General features: G+C 41.6%; 3 protein-coding genes across 4 annotated transcripts in view; 1 reads left to right on the forward strand and 2 right to left on the reverse strand.

The window, feature by feature from the left end:
- Window positions 1-82: 82 nt before the first annotated feature.
- Ddx1 (ATP-dependent RNA helicase Ddx1) lies at window positions 83-4,435 on the forward strand. Its single transcript, XM_069037029.1, has 11 exons — window positions 83-249; window positions 298-349; window positions 401-582; window positions 635-860; window positions 911-1,127; window positions 1,175-1,354; window positions 1,671-2,051; window positions 2,156-2,636; window positions 2,719-2,834; window positions 2,882-2,983; window positions 3,032-4,435. The coding sequence occupies exons 1-11, from the start codon at window positions 234-236 to the stop codon at window positions 3,272-3,274; spliced, it is 2,196 nt and encodes a 731-aa protein (XP_068893130.1). The 5' UTR covers window positions 83-233; the 3' UTR covers window positions 3,275-4,435.
- LOC138122745 (BSD domain-containing protein 1-B-like) lies at window positions 3,285-5,194 on the reverse strand. The gene is made up of 7 exons (XM_069037045.1): window positions 5,046-5,194; window positions 4,860-4,905; window positions 4,691-4,807; window positions 4,484-4,541; window positions 4,122-4,434; window positions 3,841-3,953; window positions 3,285-3,784 (listed from the first exon to the last, which is right to left on the reverse strand). Exons 1-7 carry the CDS (start codon window positions 5,054-5,056, stop codon window positions 3,489-3,491), a joined length of 954 nt encoding a protein of 317 aa, XP_068893146.1. The 5' UTR covers window positions 5,057-5,194; the 3' UTR covers window positions 3,285-3,488.
- Window positions 5,195-14,287: 9,093 nt separating this feature from the next.
- Sox15 (Sox box protein 15) overlaps window positions 14,288-17,938 on the reverse strand; it is a 46,509-nt gene continuing 42,858 nt past the window's right edge. For both annotated transcript variants that reach the window (XM_069037601.1, XM_069037602.1), the window contains exon 3: window positions 14,288-16,490. In XM_069037601.1, coding sequence (XP_068893702.1) covers window positions 15,088-16,490 — 1,403 coding nt within the window. In that variant the 3' untranslated portion in view covers window positions 14,288-15,087. The remainder of the gene's footprint in view (window positions 16,491-17,938) is intronic.

A 17,938-nucleotide genomic window follows, 5' to 3' on the forward strand; every position in this document is an offset into this window, starting at 1 on the left:
AATGTTTTTACAGAATTAACGCAAATATACTCTTTTTGTCAAATTACCGACGCCCAATTAATTTGTAAAAATGATTTATTAACGTTTTAATTGTCTCAGCTGTAATTTATTAGGTTGGGAGCACTGAGTGGTCAATGTCAAACCGGCGAAAGCTATAAAAAATACAGAAAATCTAATAAAACACAATTTATACAGTTATTGGTGTGTTTTTGTGTGTTTAATTCATCAAAACAATGACTGCATTCGAAGGTAATTTTGATTGTTTATTAGCTTCGAGGTTATGTTACTTCTTTTTAGAATTTGGGGTCCTGCCGGAGATCGGCAAAGCCATCGACGAGATGGAATGGACGTAAGTTTGTTTTACCCTTCGAATTTCGTGCACTCTTTGACCCTTATGTAGTCTTCCTACAGACATACAAGCTGAGGGCATCCCCCTGGTTTTAGGTGGGGGCGATGTCCTCATGGCTGCAGAAACCGGCAGCGGTAAAACCGCCGCCTTTTGTCTACCGATAATTCAGATCGTTTGGGAGACCTTGAAAGACATACAAAGCGGGAAAACTTCAAAAGTTTCCACCAGTTCATGTAACAACCACCTCTTACTCCCCTCTTATCAGTGCTAAAAAAAATGTTACAGCTACACCTTGGACAATGTCGATGATAGACAGGGGAAGCGCGTTGGCGGTCGCTCCTGGCGGGTTGCGGGTACAATCGCGGGAGCACCGCGAATGGCATGGGGGTAGGTGCACCAGGGGCGTGCAAGGCAGCGGGAAATACGCCTTCGAGGCTACCGTCACGGACGAGGGTCTGTGCAGGGTTGGCTGGTCCACTTTGCAAGCCAATTTAGATCTAGGAACCTGCAAGTCAGTTTGAATTATCGCAAAAAATAAATAAATTCATTTTTGCTTCTCAGAAACGGGTATGGATTTGGGGGTACCGGGAAGAAATCCAACAGCAAACAGTTTAACGACTACGGAGAGCCTTTTGGCAAGAGCGATGTCATCACGTGTCTTCTCAATCTAGACAATGGGGAAATTAAGTTTTTGAAAAACGGGAGCGACTTGGGTACTGCTTTTTCGTTTAGTAAACAGGCACAGAACTGTGCGTTTTTCCCGGCGGTGGTGTTAAAAGTAGGAAAAAATATTTGATTTGTTTTTTCTTCAAACAAAATTTTTAGAATGCCGAAATGGCCTTCAATTTTGGGGCGGAGCCTTTCAAATTTCCTCTCCCGCAAGGGTATGTCCCGATAAAGTCGGCCCCGAGTGAGAAAGCGGTAGTTAATAGCAACAGCGGCGACGGGGGCGGCGAGAGTACTGTCAAGATAATCAACAACGCCCCACAGGCCATCATTATCGAGGTTCACACCTTTGTAAATCTTGGAAACATATTTTTTGCATGTCGATTATGAAAGTAGACTTTTTTTGACGAAAAATCCTAACGAAAGTAGTACTTTTTTTAATCTTGCATAACCCCTTTTAGGCCAAATTTCTTAACTAACAACAATATGCAAAAAACATGTCGTTTACAACACGTTATGAAAGTATCTTTTTTCACTCATTTGCTTGATTAACTCGGGCTTCGCCCTCGTTAATCAAACTGCAAATTCATGAAAAAAAGTATGACTTTCATAACTCTTTGTAGAGAATATTCCATTTTGTAACGATTTATTTCAGCCGTCAAGAGAATTGGCAGAACAAACTTCAAATCAGATAAAAAATTTCAAAAAGTATTTGGAATCTCCCTCAATCCGTGACTTGTTGGTAATCGGAGGTGTCAACGTCAAAGAACAAATTTCTACTTTGCAAAACGTGGGGGCCGACATTATTGTTGGCACCCCTGGACGACTGGAGGATCTGATACAGGGTGGATACTTGGTGCTGTCAAATTGTCGATTTTTCGTTTTAGACGAGGCCGACGGTCTCCTCAAGCAGGGCTATACAGAGTTGATCGAAAGGCTGCACCGACAGATGCCGAAGATAACCGCCGACGGTCGAAGACTGCAAATGATCGTTTGCAGCGCCACCTTGCACGCCTTCGAAGTGAAAAAAATGGCCGTAAGTGAAGAAAACCTGTCAAAATTAAAAAAAAAACTTATTGCGTATCTGTAGCTTGTGAGGTGCGCAGTGTCACCAACTGAAATTTGTTCATAATGTCGCAGGAGAAGCTGATGCACTTCCCCACTTGGGTGGACCTGAAGGGCGAGGACGCCGTCCCCGAGACCGTCCATCACGTGGTCGCGATGGTCGACCCCCAGAAGGACAGATCTTGGCAGAATCTCCACAAACACATAATGACAGACGGGGTGCACGCTCAGGATGACGTCAGACCCGGCAACAACAGTCCGGAGACGTTGAGCGAAGCCGTCAAAATGCTCAAAGGGGAGTACTGCGTCCGGGCCATAGACCAGCACAAGATGGACCGCGCCATCATCTTTTGCCGAACGAAAGTGGACTGCGACAATTTGGAAAAGTATTTCAAGCAAATCGACAAGAATAAGTACTCTTGCGTGTGCTTGCACGGCGACAGGAAACCGCACGAGAGGAAGGGCAATCTGGAGGCGTTCAAGAAAGCGAGCGTAAAGTTTTTGATTTGTACGGATGTCGCCGCCAGAGGGCTCGACATCACCGGCTTGCCTTTCAGTAAGTTTATGCAGTGTGCCGTGCTGTCATTTGTGACAGCTGTCAATATGACATTGTCGATCGGTTATCTGGTTAATTGCAGTGATCAATGTGACTCTGCCGGACGAAAAATCGAATTACGTGCACAGGATCGGCAGAGTGGGGAGGGCGGAGCGGATGGGCCTGGCCATAAGTCTAGTGAGCTCGGTTCCGGAGAAGGTAAGAAAACCGTCGTTGTGGGTCAAAGATTTGGGACAATGTCGCAGGTTTGGTACCACGGCGAGTGGTGCAAGAGTAGAGGGCGCAACTGTTGGAACACCAACCTGGTGGAGCAAAAAGGCTGCTGCATCTGGTACAACGAACCGCAGGTTTGCTCTCCGGCGGTGGTTTGAGTTTTGATAACGGTCGAATTGCAGTACTTGGCCGACATCGAGGAACACTTGAACGTGACGATCCAGCAAGTCGAGCCCGATCTGAAAGTGCCGTCGGACGAGTTCGACGGCAAAGTGGTCTACGGACAAAAGAGGAAACTGCAAACTAGCATATACGAAAACCACACCGCACAGATGGCGCCCATAGTGAAGAGTTTGAGCAAGTTGGAGAGCGACGCGCAGCTGCTGTACTTGAAGAGGTATCTGTGCAAGCTGGCCAAGGCTTAAGAAGAGACAGTTTGAGGTAATAATGCGTACATCAATTTATTGAGATAAACAATATAATATAAAATACAATAGTTGAAACAAATTAGACTAGTAAAAACATGTTTATTGTTGCAAAATTCAAATAAATAAAAGTTCCCCAAAAATTGCATTGTCAACGTCTACTTGTAAGATAAAAATTATTTAATATATCTCTTGATGATTACATCGTATTCGTCTATTTATCAACATCACTAATTTTTTCCCAATCACCATCCGTGCTACTGTTACTACTAGTCGTGTCTAAACTGATCGCCGAGTCAGCTTTGTTAATGGCTTTCTGCGAAACTTTTAACTCTTGTTCTAAATTCGGAACTTTAGAATTATTATCACAAGGATCTGGAATTTGTGGAGACGGCGTGTCTTTTGTTGTTTCTTTACTAACGGTCTGTTTGTTTTTAATCTCGCTCTCGTATTCCTCTAACAACTTTATCTGCTCTTCTTCTGTCAGTTCAATGTATGGCGCGAGATCTTCTACAATTGTTTTTTATCTAATTTAGAGCTTCTCTCGTTTTCAAAAAAAATCATACCTTGCTCCCACTTCACAGTATCCATTGTCATCGCCTTTTCTTTTTTTTCCTTCTTCTCCATGGCCTCCTCATGCGCAATATCATCTTCAAGTAGAGCTTTTTTAAATAGATACCTACAAAAAAATGCTTGCACGTGTACTCATAGTCCCAACACCCATTGTCTACCTCCAATCCAGACATGACATCATCCTGGTAATCTGACCTCAGCGATTTTTTTTTTTATGTAACGCGACCAGATTACCTGGACAACACCAGCGGGACGAAATTTTCGCGACTTTTACCTCTTCCAGAATAAAATGTGTGGCACAGTCTCAGGCACGAGTTTCTCATATTGATTCCTAAGGACAATGGAACTTTTTAAATGTTTGTTGATCCTGTCTTCGGACAGCTGATCGTCTACGATTTCCAACCAACATTCGAATTTTTTGGACAGTTTGTCGTCGGGGTCGTCGGCGTAGGTGGCGTCGTTCTTTTGCAACTCGTACACGGCTTTTTGTAATTTAGTGAGAGTGACGGTTTCGGAATCTTCGACGATTAAAATGGCTTCGGTGTCTGAATCGTCTGGACTGGGGTTTAGGACAGTGTTCATTTGACCTGAAGCGCCAAAAATAGAAACAGTTTGGGCCGAGGGCAAAGTCATTACCAAGAAAAGAACTGAAACTTCTTTTCATGGAACTGGCAGTTGAATCTGGCGAATCCAGCTAGACAAAAACTTTTTATCGGTCTGTGGTGAGTCACACGTGCTGTGTTTATTGTTTTTGCGACTTAATCTCGCGTGACAATTTACAATGGCGCTTGTAAATTGGCTCGAGATAAAATTGATTAAGTTGCAAACAAACTAATCTCATACCTTGAGAGTTTTCTCGATTACGTTCCCTGTGGAGGAGACGACGCTGCTCGCCTCGTTTTTTACCACGTTACCGAACTCTTCCAGATCTTTTTTCACAAACTCCAACACTTTAGAACTCTAGAAACCGACGGTTTTTTAAAATTAACCCAATTTCTCCAACCGCGCTCACCTTGTCTTTCGCCGCGCTCAGCCAACTACCGAACCAGTTATCATCCCTGAAATTACGCAACATTTTCTTTAACAAATTTATTGTTTATTAACAAACAAAACAAATTTCAAGTTATTGTTATTACATATGGACGCGAATAATTACGGTTGTTCAACGACTATGACATGACAAGCGTCTGGTACTTACTGTTCTGCCATGATTTTGTTTTTTTAACGACACAATTAATATTTCACGGGAAATTTTGATTTTTTATCGAGACAAACAGCAAATTTTGACGTTTTGTTTTCTTTTATGATCACAACTGATGCCTTGCAGCCATATTGTAAATAATGCGACAGGTCGGTAATGTCATTTCCTGTTTTCTTGTCAGAGTTGTTGCCGACGAAACTAAAAGATGAGGCCAGCGGCATCCTTTCAACCCATTTGTGCCCCATTTCAAACGTATTACCTCTTAAATTATCCAATTTTACAAATTGCTAACCCATTTCCTCTTTTTCAGCGTTTTCCGCAACAAATAGACCGCAACAACTGTCAACGATCCCAAACGCAACCAAAGCTAAGTGACTAATTAGACGAAATTTGCATGAATTTAGACCCGACTTGTCTTTTCTTGTTTCTGATTTCTGCTCCCGAGACAGTCGATTCACCGTTTCAATAATCGGTGACTTCTATTTAAATATTTTACCATACAGGAATTTATATCGTCGAATGTTGGCAACACGCAATGCACTTAACCTCATACTTGACATTTTGAATTGTTTCAAATATATTTTTGCAAATTCCATAAACGTGACGAAAAATGCAAGAAACGGGGTTTGTTATTTGCTTTCTCATTTTCAATATTGTACATTCGACGTTGTAAATTTTATAATTTACTTCGACCCGTCCCATCAGATCAACGACGTGCCTTCCAGGAGTCACAGCTTAATCACATAACCACCAACGCTGGTCTAGATCTTGAACGTAATTACGATCTGATTTGTTGGAGACTGCTTGGGTTCCATTGTGCCGCGGAAGGAGACGAACTCTCCTTATTACGGGTGAATAATACACGGCACCATCCCATTTGCATAAAGTGTTAATACACAATACCATTGAAATAAATTCATTAATTCGAAATGGAAATGCGCTCGTACCTACGTCCAATAAATAAAAGGATGAGCGCACAGTCGATTACCTGAAGAGCACGCTCGTAATCGATCTCCTGGATTTATGAAGTCGCATTTAAATGTTAATATCCTCGTTCCACATTGTGACGCAACTGGTCGATTTCGGAAAGAAATTTTCGCGGTCCGTCCGCCTTGCGGTTGCACATTGCGTCCACCACCGGCGAAAATTCTTATGTAAATTCGCATCGGCATTTAATTATGGTCTCCTTGACGTGTCCAATGACTCATGAAGCCTAGGCAATGATCGGCGGCGCGTTTTCGCCGGCCCAGCCGAAGGAAAAATTCCGCTTCTGCAGATTGAGGTTCATAGGATGTATGGATCTGTGGTCGGTACCTGTATATGTATATGTAGATAGTGCGTGGTCAGATGGCAGTTCGCAAGTTATGGTCGCGAGCGATCGCATACCGCTCTAGACTGAAAATCCGATGCCGCCACCAGGCCCGGACTAGACAACAAACTCGAAGAAGAAGCGGTCTTCCAAGTTCAACCGTTGCGGACAAAACGCTCGTGTAATTATCGATAATTACTACGAGTCGTAAAATGAAACTACTCGCTTGTCCCACTTGGAGGAGTTTGTAGTTTTAGGAGTGTGAAGACGGCTGTAATTAGTGAAACTGGAAGAAGAAAAGCGTTACAAAAGAGGAGGTGGTGTTAAAATTTTATTGACAATTAAGAAACTTCTCGGACATCAGCCAGACAACTTGCTTTCGATTTTGATACTCAATGTTTCTCTTTCTCTCGAGAAATGAAGCCGTAGTATCGATATTTTGCTTTCTTCCAATAGAAAATTGGAAATTTGGCAAGATGGTGCAGGTGGGCTAAAAATTTGACGCAACAAATTGATCGACTTGGATTTATTCAACGAAAATTCTTTCGATCGAGTTTGATGAAATTATTGAAACTGTTAGGGGTGACCCGATCATGGAATACCAAAACAAAACTTAAAAAAAAATACGAAAACGAAAATTGTAGAATAATCCCTTTAGCAAGAAAAATGTTAATTTTGAAAGACAAATCACGCATAAAATCACCAAATTCTCCCCCAGAACACTCTGTATACACCATTCTTTGCTCTTATGATCACTATGGGTTAGAATGAGAAGCAGGCGTCAAGATCATGGGGTTGTAACACAGATAGAAAATCGTCAAAGGATCTGGATGACATAGAAATTTTGTCAACTTTGGATGAAGAAGGCGAGTCAAATTATGGTACCTTCTTTTGGAGGACAGCAGTATTCCCTGATAGGAAGGAGCTTACTCTCAAAAAAAGTTAAATCACTCGATAGATCTTTCGACGATGAGTTGTAACCATGAGATATTGTTTTGGAACAAGTAACGGGTCTTCAAATAAATTTATATTTAGAGCAACCAATGGAAATTCAATTGTTTGCAACATTTTTCCAGCGTAGAAAATGACACAAGAAACGTCTGACATTTTAACGAAATAAATTTAGGTTAGAAAATATTTTTAACTTTTGTAGTGCATTCTCCCTATTCCCCCTCCACGGAATATGACAATATGAAATTGGGAAAAAGCTTACTATATAACCTGTGTAACTCCGGAGAATAATTGGTTACCTACAAAAATTACTTTACACTGTTAACAGAATTAGAATGTCGCCTACGCCTACTCTAAATATATATTTATTTGAAGTCCCGATATATTAATATAAAATAGAGCAGCTCCCGTAAATATGGCGAGAAAACTTTTCTTGTCTCTTCTGGACGTCCGCGTGTTGCGTAAAAATTCAAGAAACGAGTCGTGCTTATTATTTTAAATATGTCGCCATTCCACATTAAAAACCAATTCCATAATCGGATCATTTCATCCAAGAGTGGTGTCATAAGCGAATCGTGAAGAGTTGAACCTGGCGCCACCTCTTCATGTTGTGACGAGCTAGAACATTGCATTCGCATAATTGTGTTTCTCGTTTCCATTCGATAATTGTGCAGAACGAAGAATTACTGAATAATCACCTCGACGATTGAACTTATTAATTTTCTACAACAGCTTTTGCCGAGTTTCGTTTCAGAATGTTCCGTTACGACCCTGTGCCACTGTCGCGACTATCTCGGACATATATTAGCTCTCGCTGTCACCCGCTACCGTGCTGACATCTGGCGGCCAATAGTTGCTAACTAACTGCATCTTACCTGTCACAGCCTCTATTCTCTTTTTGTACTAAACAGTCTCAGATTCCTAAATCTTCCGACCGGTACGACTAATACGAAATACATTTTAATTGCCGTTTTATTTTCGCCAATTTTGTCGCTCCCGTAATGAATCACTTAACGGTAAACGTTGAAATGGTATGCCGGTGAAATTACGTTTGCGGTTATCACACGTAAACGGTCCTTAATCACTGCGGAATCGGATCGGCGATGTGTGTGTGTGCGTCGAACGCTTGACTTGGGTGTTGGTGGTGTTGAAATCGACGTATGCAGGTGTGCATGGATAACAAACCAAAACATCTTTTCCAGATCTGCAAACCCATTTAGACTTGCCTTGATTGGTTCATGTCGTGTGGAAAATTCTTGCGGTCGGCGGTGTCCGTAGGCGCAACCAGAAGCCCAAAGGATTGGCCGCTCCGTTTCCCGTATACAGGGTGTTTGAGAAAATATTTTTCCGACATCAGAATCGAACGAATGATGATCAGAGAAATGACCGAAGGGAAAAAATCCCATCGGACCATCTGATCTAATAATGAATCTTACGATATAATTTAGAATGTCACCGCGTCCCCAACAAATTACAGATGCAGCATGATTGTGTAGAAACTTTGACTGGAAGTTCACAATAATAAATTATCCATTTGGCCGGCGGTCTCCTTAAATATCTCTAAAGACGATCGCCGACTTCGAAATTTACTAAAGTCTATTCCTGCTGCAGCAGGAGAAACGCGCAGCGCCGCATCTCGATCGTCGCAGGTTTTTTGTTCGTTCGGTAAATCGCCAATTCGGAAAGTCGTCAAAGTGTCGTCCGGAAAATGGGAGTTCGCCACCTGATCTGCTGTCGAAATCTCCGAATTATGGACGCGGAGCGGTAGGGAATTTAACCCAGATCGACGTAACTGTACAATTAAAATTGCAAAAGCACCACTTCCGCTCGGAATATTTAGAAAAACCGACACGAGTGTGTTTTTTACGGTTAATTAAGATCGGGCGAGGAAGAAGGCAATTGTTGGGATCGTGGGATAGGTAGTCGAGGACCCGGTCGGAGCGTTGCGGCAAACAGAAATTAATTTGTTATTGTTGAATTAAGAAGGGAGATGCTGCGACCATACGTTATCTCCGTTGAAAGGTGTTGGAAACGGCTTCGACAGGATGGGCTTTCCTGATATTAATATTAATCAACATACGTCAAAATGTCACCGCTCTCACAATTGATATACAAGACGTTACCGACAAGCCAACTTTTACATTTGTATTTTTGTGGGATGCACGAAGACGACGATAATAAATTAATTCGGAATTACTCGTGGCCTTATGCTAATGCACCCTCCCCGAAATTCGACGTTCTTTCCGTTGAATATTCGATCGACGACCACCTGTGCCGCCGTGGATTTTTCCGGCGCGTCAGAGGTGCAGCGCAATCGACGGAGTTTCTAAATTCTACGGTTTCTCATACGGTCAATTTGCATACGCTCTAAAAACAATCCATGCATAAAGCGAACTCGCCATCTTGGACCCAACCGGAAATATTCAGATATCATCTCTCTACTTGTGAACACCATTCCGAGATATACCTAAATAACTGTAAAACTATCAGAGATCTCCGCACAAGGGCCCTATAAATAACTGTCGTTCCTTAATGGCAGCCGAGATGGACGCCACGAAAATATGCAAAGCGAGGTGAAAATCGCTGGTAAAAAATGCGCGCGGAGAGATGTGGAACAGGCACTGGCGTGGAATAAGAGCAAATTTCGTGTCGAGGCGGAGGAAGTGGCGAAAGAGGCGGCGAGAGGGCCGGATTTCAGTCGTATCGAACATTGATGGAACAGAAAATTTTTGACTGGTCGACTTGAAAAAGATGAGATGTGAGGATATGGTGTAACGGTTGAAGAGCCAAGTCAGATTGAAATCGTTAAATTTTGGTTCGGGACGAGTCAGGTGTGATGTGAAGAAAAAAAGAAGCAAGAAATCTTCAAGTTTTTGAAGAAAGAACCCGCAAGAAGTCCGGATTTCAGTCGTACTGAGCGTAAATGCGAAACAAAAGCAGCAAGGAAATGTGAACAGGAAGTTGGTGGTTTGAGAACGATTAGACATCAAGTGTCATTTGTTATCCAATTTTGGTTTAAAGATAGAGGAAATGATGTGGCGACGGAAGAGACAGCAAGAAATCGGGTTTTAAGTCACACCGAATACGTACATGTTATGATTAATGCACATTTGTTATGTTTTGTTTAAACATCAAGAAAAACTGCGAATGGAGAGCCACCAAGACGTTCGGATTTGAGTTATATCGAGTATATTTTGGCTTGAGAAAGATCGGACGGAATGTCTGCAGAGAATTTGGAAAAGTAAAAATAAAAAAGAAGCGTAAAAAATACAAACAATTAAATTCATGAAAAAAACCTGTAATATTGTTTGCTTTTCAAACAATTTTTAATAATACACGGTGTTTTCGAAGTTGAGGCGTTTCTTTTAACATGTGATGGTATGCGTTGTTTTAGCCAAAATCATCTTAGTAAAATATGTGCGGCAATGAAGATACAATTTTTTTTTTAATTTTTGAAACCGGTCCTGCTGAAATTTGTGCTGATTTGTTAGAAATTAGAATTGACAAAAAAAAGAGAACGGACGCTAATCAAAGATACTGTCAGAGTTGTCATGTAATTAGTCGAAATGGCTTATCACTACGAAGATAACGAGCTCACAGATACAGGTGTCGCAAAATTAAAGTATTTCAAATCGGGGGTCTTGTAGGGAAAAATCTCGAGAATCTCGAAAAAATAAAATAAAAAATATGGGGGGGTCTTTACAAAGATATATGGGTCTGAAGGTTCAAACTTTTCATCATGTTTTCTTCAAATAAAAAATATAAATGGTTGACATTCATTTTGAAATATGGTGAGGATGATTATGTAAAATATTAAAATATAAATGAAAAGACATTTCTTGAAAACACAGCTTTATCTCGAAAAAATAAGTTTTATTTTTACAATTTTTGTTCAAAATGGAAGTACAACATACAACTAATATTGGCAACTTTGATATTTTTTTCAAAGTGACAGCAATTTTTTTTTAAACATTTTTACTTAAGACACCCTGTATATGGGCAATGCTATCAAAATGCAGCTGCGACGTCCAGAGAGTACGCAGAACGATTTCCGGAAAGACACCATCCAGGGCCACGTCAGTTTATTAATCTAGTACAGCGGAGAAATAGAAAGGACTGGAATTAAAATTTTAGAAAACTATAAAAATATACAATAAATTATTATCTCCGTTAAAACGTTAAAACAAACATTTTACTGAGAAGTTTAGGCTAGAATTCTTAAGAATAATGTGTAGTACCTCGTGTTACAAGAAACGCCTCAACTTCGAAAACAGCCTGTATGAAAACAAGACATTTTGAATAAAAAGTTTTTCGTTTTAAGCGCATTTGCTTGTACAGGGTGATTCAAGTTTTACCGCCCGGTCGAAAACACCCACTTCTAATCTATTCAAAATTTTCAAAAATTCAGGAATGATTGTGTAGATACCGCTGTGTGTAGAATATTCTGTTAAAATTTCAAATTTTTTAATGAAACAGGTAAATATTTCGTTTTAATTCAATAACCACTAGGTACATTAATTTACATAATTTTTCACTGAGAGTCCTATCAAAGATTTAGGAAAAATTTGGTATCATTGACATCTTGAAAACGTCACCGGTTTTTGAAATAAATGGAATTTGACATTAAAGTCCAAAATTTATCTAGTTATGATTTATTATTAAGTTGGGCGGTTACTTCGACAAAAGAAGTAGACATGGTACCCTTTAGGGACTAAAGAATTACTGGAAAAGTTCTCAACAGATGTTTACCAACAATGAGGTACATATTTATTTATGACACTGTAGTTGTAAATCTTGGTCATTTTTCGCTGTTGATGTTAAAATTGGAATAATTAAAAAACTAATCATTTTATTTTGATACGAATTTCATAAATATGTTCTTTGAATTAATTTTAAATTACGAAAAATTTTTTAATAGGGTAAATCGTGCGGGCGGTAAAACTTGATTTACCCTGTAATTGTATATGTTGTCCTGCTTTGTTTTAAATTTAAATGATGAAACACCCAACAAAGAGTGCAGGTTTGGGTCACATCCACTAAAAGTGGGCCACAGAAAGTGCAAAATCTTGAAGAGAAATGTTTTCCTTTGAAAAATGTAACCTAATTTTTGATTAAACTTGAGAGAAATGATGTAGGTACTCGTATTAATGGAAGAACCAGAAACGATTCAGATTTAAGTCGTATCAAATTTAAATATAATCCCAAAAAGAAAGACATTTTGAAAAGATTTGAGATTTGTTTTCCGGTTTGGTTTTAAAGTTGTCATGGACGAGCCAGCGGGAAGTCCGGATTTGAGACACAAGGAGTAAATTGAGAAAAAAAGAAGTCAGAAGAAGACGTTTGTATTTGAGTTATGTCGAATACATTTAAGCTTGAGGATTAGATACCACTGGGTGAAGTGATATTTACAGGGAGTTCACAAAAGCAAGAATAAGAAAGAAGAATAGAAAAAATAATGAATAGGTACTAAAAAATAAATTCAGTTAAATCATGACATTTTTGAATGACAAATTTGAAAGAAGTGGAGTAATGATGAAAGAGCCTTGAATCGGTCATATCGACTCGAACTGCAAGATACGAAATCTTGCAAAGGAGCTTTTTTAAAGATTACGCGAAATTAAGATTTGTCACCTAATTTTGGATTAAACTCAAAAAAATTAATACATTTATTTTTTCGATTTCCAAAGCTTCTAAATTATCTATTATGCAGGATTAGATATTGGTAGTGAGTGATCTTGTACTTTGTGATAATATGTACGATTAGAGGTAGCTCTCATGACAATTTAATACATATATTTCCAAATAATTGACTTGTTAAGTGCCACTTTCGAAGACCGCCAAATCAGCAAATAAGTCCAATAGAATGTTTTACACATTTTTCTGACGTTTACGATAATCTCTTCTACACCGTAGTGCACCGTTAGTACGGCATTTTTGGGACACCTCTATATTAATGAAAAAACCAAAATTATTCGCATTTAAGTTACATCTGATCTAAAGAACAGGAATAAATCTTGAAAAGATAAATATTTGATGGAAATTGACATTTGTGTTCTAATTTCGTTTTAGACTTGATGATCTAACACTCAACAAAAAGTTCGAATTTAACAACACAAAAAACTAAGAAACCTTGAACTGGAGCTTATTGATCCGAAAAGGATTAGAAGTAAAGTCACACTCGTTATACAATTTTGAATAAAACCTTGTTTATCTTACCTACGTAAATGTACAAATATGTATTACGTAGATTGGATCTATTCAGCATGCTTCTTAAAAATATCAGATTAAAATTTTCGTCATGAGGAGGTGCGCACGCACCGTTTTGTTGAATTGAAGCTAAAGATATTGTACAGATCTTAAAAAAGCCCGAATATAATTATTTTTGTCGACTTTAAACGACAGATTATTTGTAGAAGTTGATTTAAAACATCCAGATATGAGAATCTTCTGTTTGAAGAATTTACTTAAAGGACTTGCGAGTCGTGTGAATTAATATTAATCTTTTCAAACAAAGATACGCTTTCGAAATGATCCAATTAGTTGGTAAGGTCATCACTCATCACCTGAATTTTCCCTCTCAGAATTCGCAAGCGCCGACACTTTTTGGCAACGGAAAAATTTCGAGCCTTCACGGCCACGGAAAATATTAAATTTGCAAATGAGGACGTAACAAGCAAAACCAGATGAAAAAAACCTTCCCACGAACGAGCGGAAAAGTGAAGGATCGTTATCAGATTTCCACAGGGAAAAAATCGCCGTAAACAAGGCAAAAGACGAAAGCGTGTTGCGTCACCGGGAGGATATGAAAACGGTTAATTGCGAGTGATAAATGGCGAAAGAGAAGAAGTCGTGTTGGCAGAAAGATCACCTTCGAGTCAGGTTTAATGAGATCGGACGTACGTGGTAGTCTCCTCACAAGACATTTCTGCATATTCTATGAGACTGGAGGAGGAGGAGGGTCGGGAGTGAACGAAAGCGCTTTATAATTAAATAATGATATATTTCCCAATGATGACGTTAACTAAGTATTTACAATTTAATAGCCGATAACTAAAGTACTATCATACATAATTTACAAACTTTGGTTTTTTTGTAAGAAAATCTCTTTCACATAGTTAAATAGGTATATAAACAGCTTAACATCTAGATCCTATTTAAGTTGTGTGAACAAATATTGGTAAAACACTGAGATAAAATTTTCATAATAACATAAGTGACGTGTCTCGCGCTGATTGTCATTGTTTATTTATTGTCTCGACGTTTGATACAAAAATAGCCAGTCTTAATTAATATTGTACAAAATATACTATATATGTTTTTTCCTTTGCTATGTACGCCTATGTATACATAAAATAATTTACACTAAAATTAGGCGAAAATTTACATCAACTTCTTTGTAGATAATATCATGATAAGGCACTCTGCGAAAATAACATACACCTAACTTGAGAACAAAGAGTGTCATCTCCAAATAGTTGTGTTAATGCTATTATAAGATCTTCTCGGAGTATTTAAAGCATCTGTTTGCACACCACTAAAAATTATTACAAAACCGTAAATTTAACAACCTAATCCGAAATGGAAAATTAAACAGCACACGACGAACACTGCTGTGTACATAAGAATTTACGTCTAATCCGAAATTTTTAGGTTATTTCTTGAAAGTTATCTGGTTGACGTCATCCGGAGCATTAGAGCAAATCGCACAACTCGTTTCAACTGGCCATAGAATAATTCGAATATAAAAAAAAAACCTAGACATCAATTGCACATTTTCTGTCAGTTACTGTAGCATGTCTTTCGGACGTCGGCCAAAATCTCACTAAAGTCGTCGTCGTTCTTGGGAACGACGCCGTTGGGGGCGATGTCGTACACTTCCGGATAGTGTCCCAGCAACGGTTCCGGCTTCACACTGGTATTGGGTAGGATCACAGACGTGTGCTGGGCCTGGAAGTTGTAAGTCACGTTCGAATTGATGCTGGTGTCGTTCCTGTGATAGTTGTGATTCGAATCGATCATATTCGATTCGGCGTTGCCGTACTTGAGGTACTTGTCGAACTCGCGGGTGTCGACGTCGCTCTCGACGTCGCTCCTCTCCTCCTGGCCCATGTACGACTGCACCATGGTGCTGCTCGAGTACTGGGGCTGGTAGGAGTCGTCCAGCGCCGGCGACTTGTAGTTGTTCATGTTCTCGGCGTCGCTCTTCATGGGGCTTTGGTAGGCGAGGAAGGTCTCCGGTTTGGGCTGCTCCTGGTCGTACCCCGCGTTGCTGCTGGGGTAGTACTGCTGCATCGACGTGTTGTAGTAGTGGATGTTGGTGTTGGCGATCGTGTTGAGATTGTTCTGGCTGGAGCCGAGGAGCTGCTGGTCTTGGGAGGTCGCCACTGGGGGGTAGAAAGTGCCGGTGACGACGTGTCCCTGCTCGACTGAACTCTTGTTGGCGCACATCACGTACATCCCGTTGGCCATGGGCACCGACGTGATCGGTTGGGTGTTGGTGTAGTTGGTGCTGTTGGGTCTGTAGTTTTGTACTCGGGTGTTGTAGCTCTGCTGGGCGGGGTTGACGGTGGTGTTGGCCAGGCTGCTGGTGTGCTGTATGCTGGAGACGCGCTTCTCCTCGAACTGCTCGTGCTCCATGGGGCTCAGTTCGGGGGTGGGGAGCGACGCGTTGTCCTCCCTGGGACTGTCTTTGCTGCACTCTTGGGGACTCGACGGTCCTTTGAGGGACTTGCTGGGCTCGGGACTGTGCGCGGGGGACGCGTCCGGCGTGTGGATCGAGTAGGGACTCTTCTGGTAGTTCTGCTGGTAGCCCACGTAGTTGTACTGGTTGTACTTGTAGCTGTCGGGGCTGTAGCGCTTGTCGGGGGTGGGGAACTCGCCCCCCGTCCCCGGACTGGGGAAGTCCATGCCGTAGCTGTTTTGTTGCTGGATGCTGGGCGAGAGGCTGGCGTTGGGGATGTAGCCGGAGTACCGCGGCGACATGTTGGGCAGGCTCGGGCTGGGCAGCGAGGTGCCCACCCTGGGGCCACCGGCACCGGAAGTGGCCCTCTGCTTGTTGTGCTTCCGCCGTCGCGGTCGGTACTTGTAGTTGGGGTGCTCGGTCATGTGGATCACTCTCAGTCGTTCGGCCTCCTCGACGAAGGGTCGTCTGTCTTGCGGCGTCAAAGAGCGCCACTTCTTGCCTGCGAACAAAGGGACCGTTTTCAAAATTCGTGGGTGGAGGAGTGTGGACCGATGGGTCCTCTCGTTAATGAGAAAATATTACCGCCGGGATGACAAATGCGTCGTTAAGACGGCCATTGTCCACGATTTGTGCGACGGAAATCGGTGTCGAGGATGTTGGCCCCGTTTTCGGCTCGGTCTCGACGTTTCGGTTTGTTGGTCGACAGCTCAACAGCTTTATTTTTGACGTAATTAAGAAACCAGACGCACAAGCGGATAAATCCTCGCCAATTTGAACACCTCGTCGGGAATATAAATTAATTGTTCATCATGTTTATGCATGGGATAATTAAGAGAACAATTTATTGCTAAACTCGCTGTGTTAACAACAAAAAGGTTTTGCTCCGTGGTACGTACTTCTGGCCGGCGCGATCAGATAAATCACCCGGCTATCTAGTGATTTATCATTTATTAATAATTAATGGCGTTTTGTGTTGTTTACTAATTTTCCACTATCTGCTTTGCAGATCTGTTGGGAATTTTGATTTATGGACCGCATTTATCGCTCTTTGATCGCTTAATTCCCTGGAACCCGGAATCGGAAGTCTCCAGACTCCACACGGTTGGCAAAACAACCGTCGACGGCGCCACCTCCGCTCGACTAACCTCAAACGTCAGTCGACATTTTTTCGTCCGCCGTAATCGAGTTAATTTTTTCGGGAGGCGGATTTACCGGATAAATCCGTAAAAGCTCGATTTGGACGCTTTCTACCGCCCCCCTTCGCTCCACCCGGATGACTAATCGATCCACGGTGACACCGAAAAAAGTTGCGGTCTCATCCGTCGCCGATTCCTGCCGCTCACAAAAGAATCCGGACCTGTCCCTTTCCGATCCACCAGCATTTTCGGGTAATCCGTTTCTGTGAAGCCGTGCCGTATTAGTTGGTTGACCGGCCACCCGCAGCGCTGCAATCGCACTGTCAATCACCAATCACGCCCCTCAATAATTAATCATGCTCGAACATAGTTATACCACTTATCTATCTAAAGGCGTATGCCGGACCTGCTTATTCGCTTTGTACAGAATGTTTAGGCCCTATCTCGACTACCATCTCGTACCTCTATGCGATCCCGCAACCTTATTGATTCTCGCGGGGGCGGCGGAGATTCTTCGCGTTTCGTCCGGACGGAGGAATAGCACGGGGCCCTGCGTCCCTCCGTCCGGTGGGGCTTTTTCGATTGATTGATGCGGCCTGCCCCCGGGGGGCCTGGTTAATACTCGGCGCGCGGCACGGCGCCACCTCAGTTAGGTAGCATACCTGCGGGTGATCACACTGGCACACCACGAGGAGAGGTGACTTTTATTGGGTAAAGACTGTCGTTTATTGGTCGTAATTCTGAAACACGACACTCGGAAGCCACCAGTTTTTCGGTAATAATTAAACGGTGCGATGGGGTCGGCGGCCAT

Source organism: Tenebrio molitor, chromosome 2 (assembly GCF_963966145.1).
Source record: "Tenebrio molitor chromosome 2, icTenMoli1.1, whole genome shotgun sequence".
Lineage (NCBI taxonomy): Eukaryota > Metazoa > Arthropoda > Insecta > Coleoptera > Tenebrionidae > Tenebrio > Tenebrio molitor.

Excerpts from the sequence above, each read along its gene's own strand:
- LOC138122745 (XM_069037045.1), bottom strand. Across the intron at positions 4,435-4,483 it reads AAGTTTCAGTTCTTTTCTTG|GTCAAATGAACACTGTCCTA; the intron begins GTAATGACTTTG and ends TTGGCGCTTCAG. Across the intron at positions 3,954-4,121 it reads CACATTTTATTCTGGAAGAG|GTATCTATTTAAAAAAGCTC; the intron begins GTAAAAGTCGCG and ends ATTTTTTTGTAG.
- Ddx1 (XM_069037029.1), top strand. Across the intron at positions 583-634 it reads AAAAGTTTCCACCAGTTCAT|CTACACCTTGGACAATGTCG; the intron begins GTAACAACCACC and ends AAAATGTTACAG. Across the intron at positions 1,355-1,670 it reads CACAGGCCATCATTATCGAG|CCGTCAAGAGAATTGGCAGA; the intron begins GTTCACACCTTT and ends GATTTATTTCAG.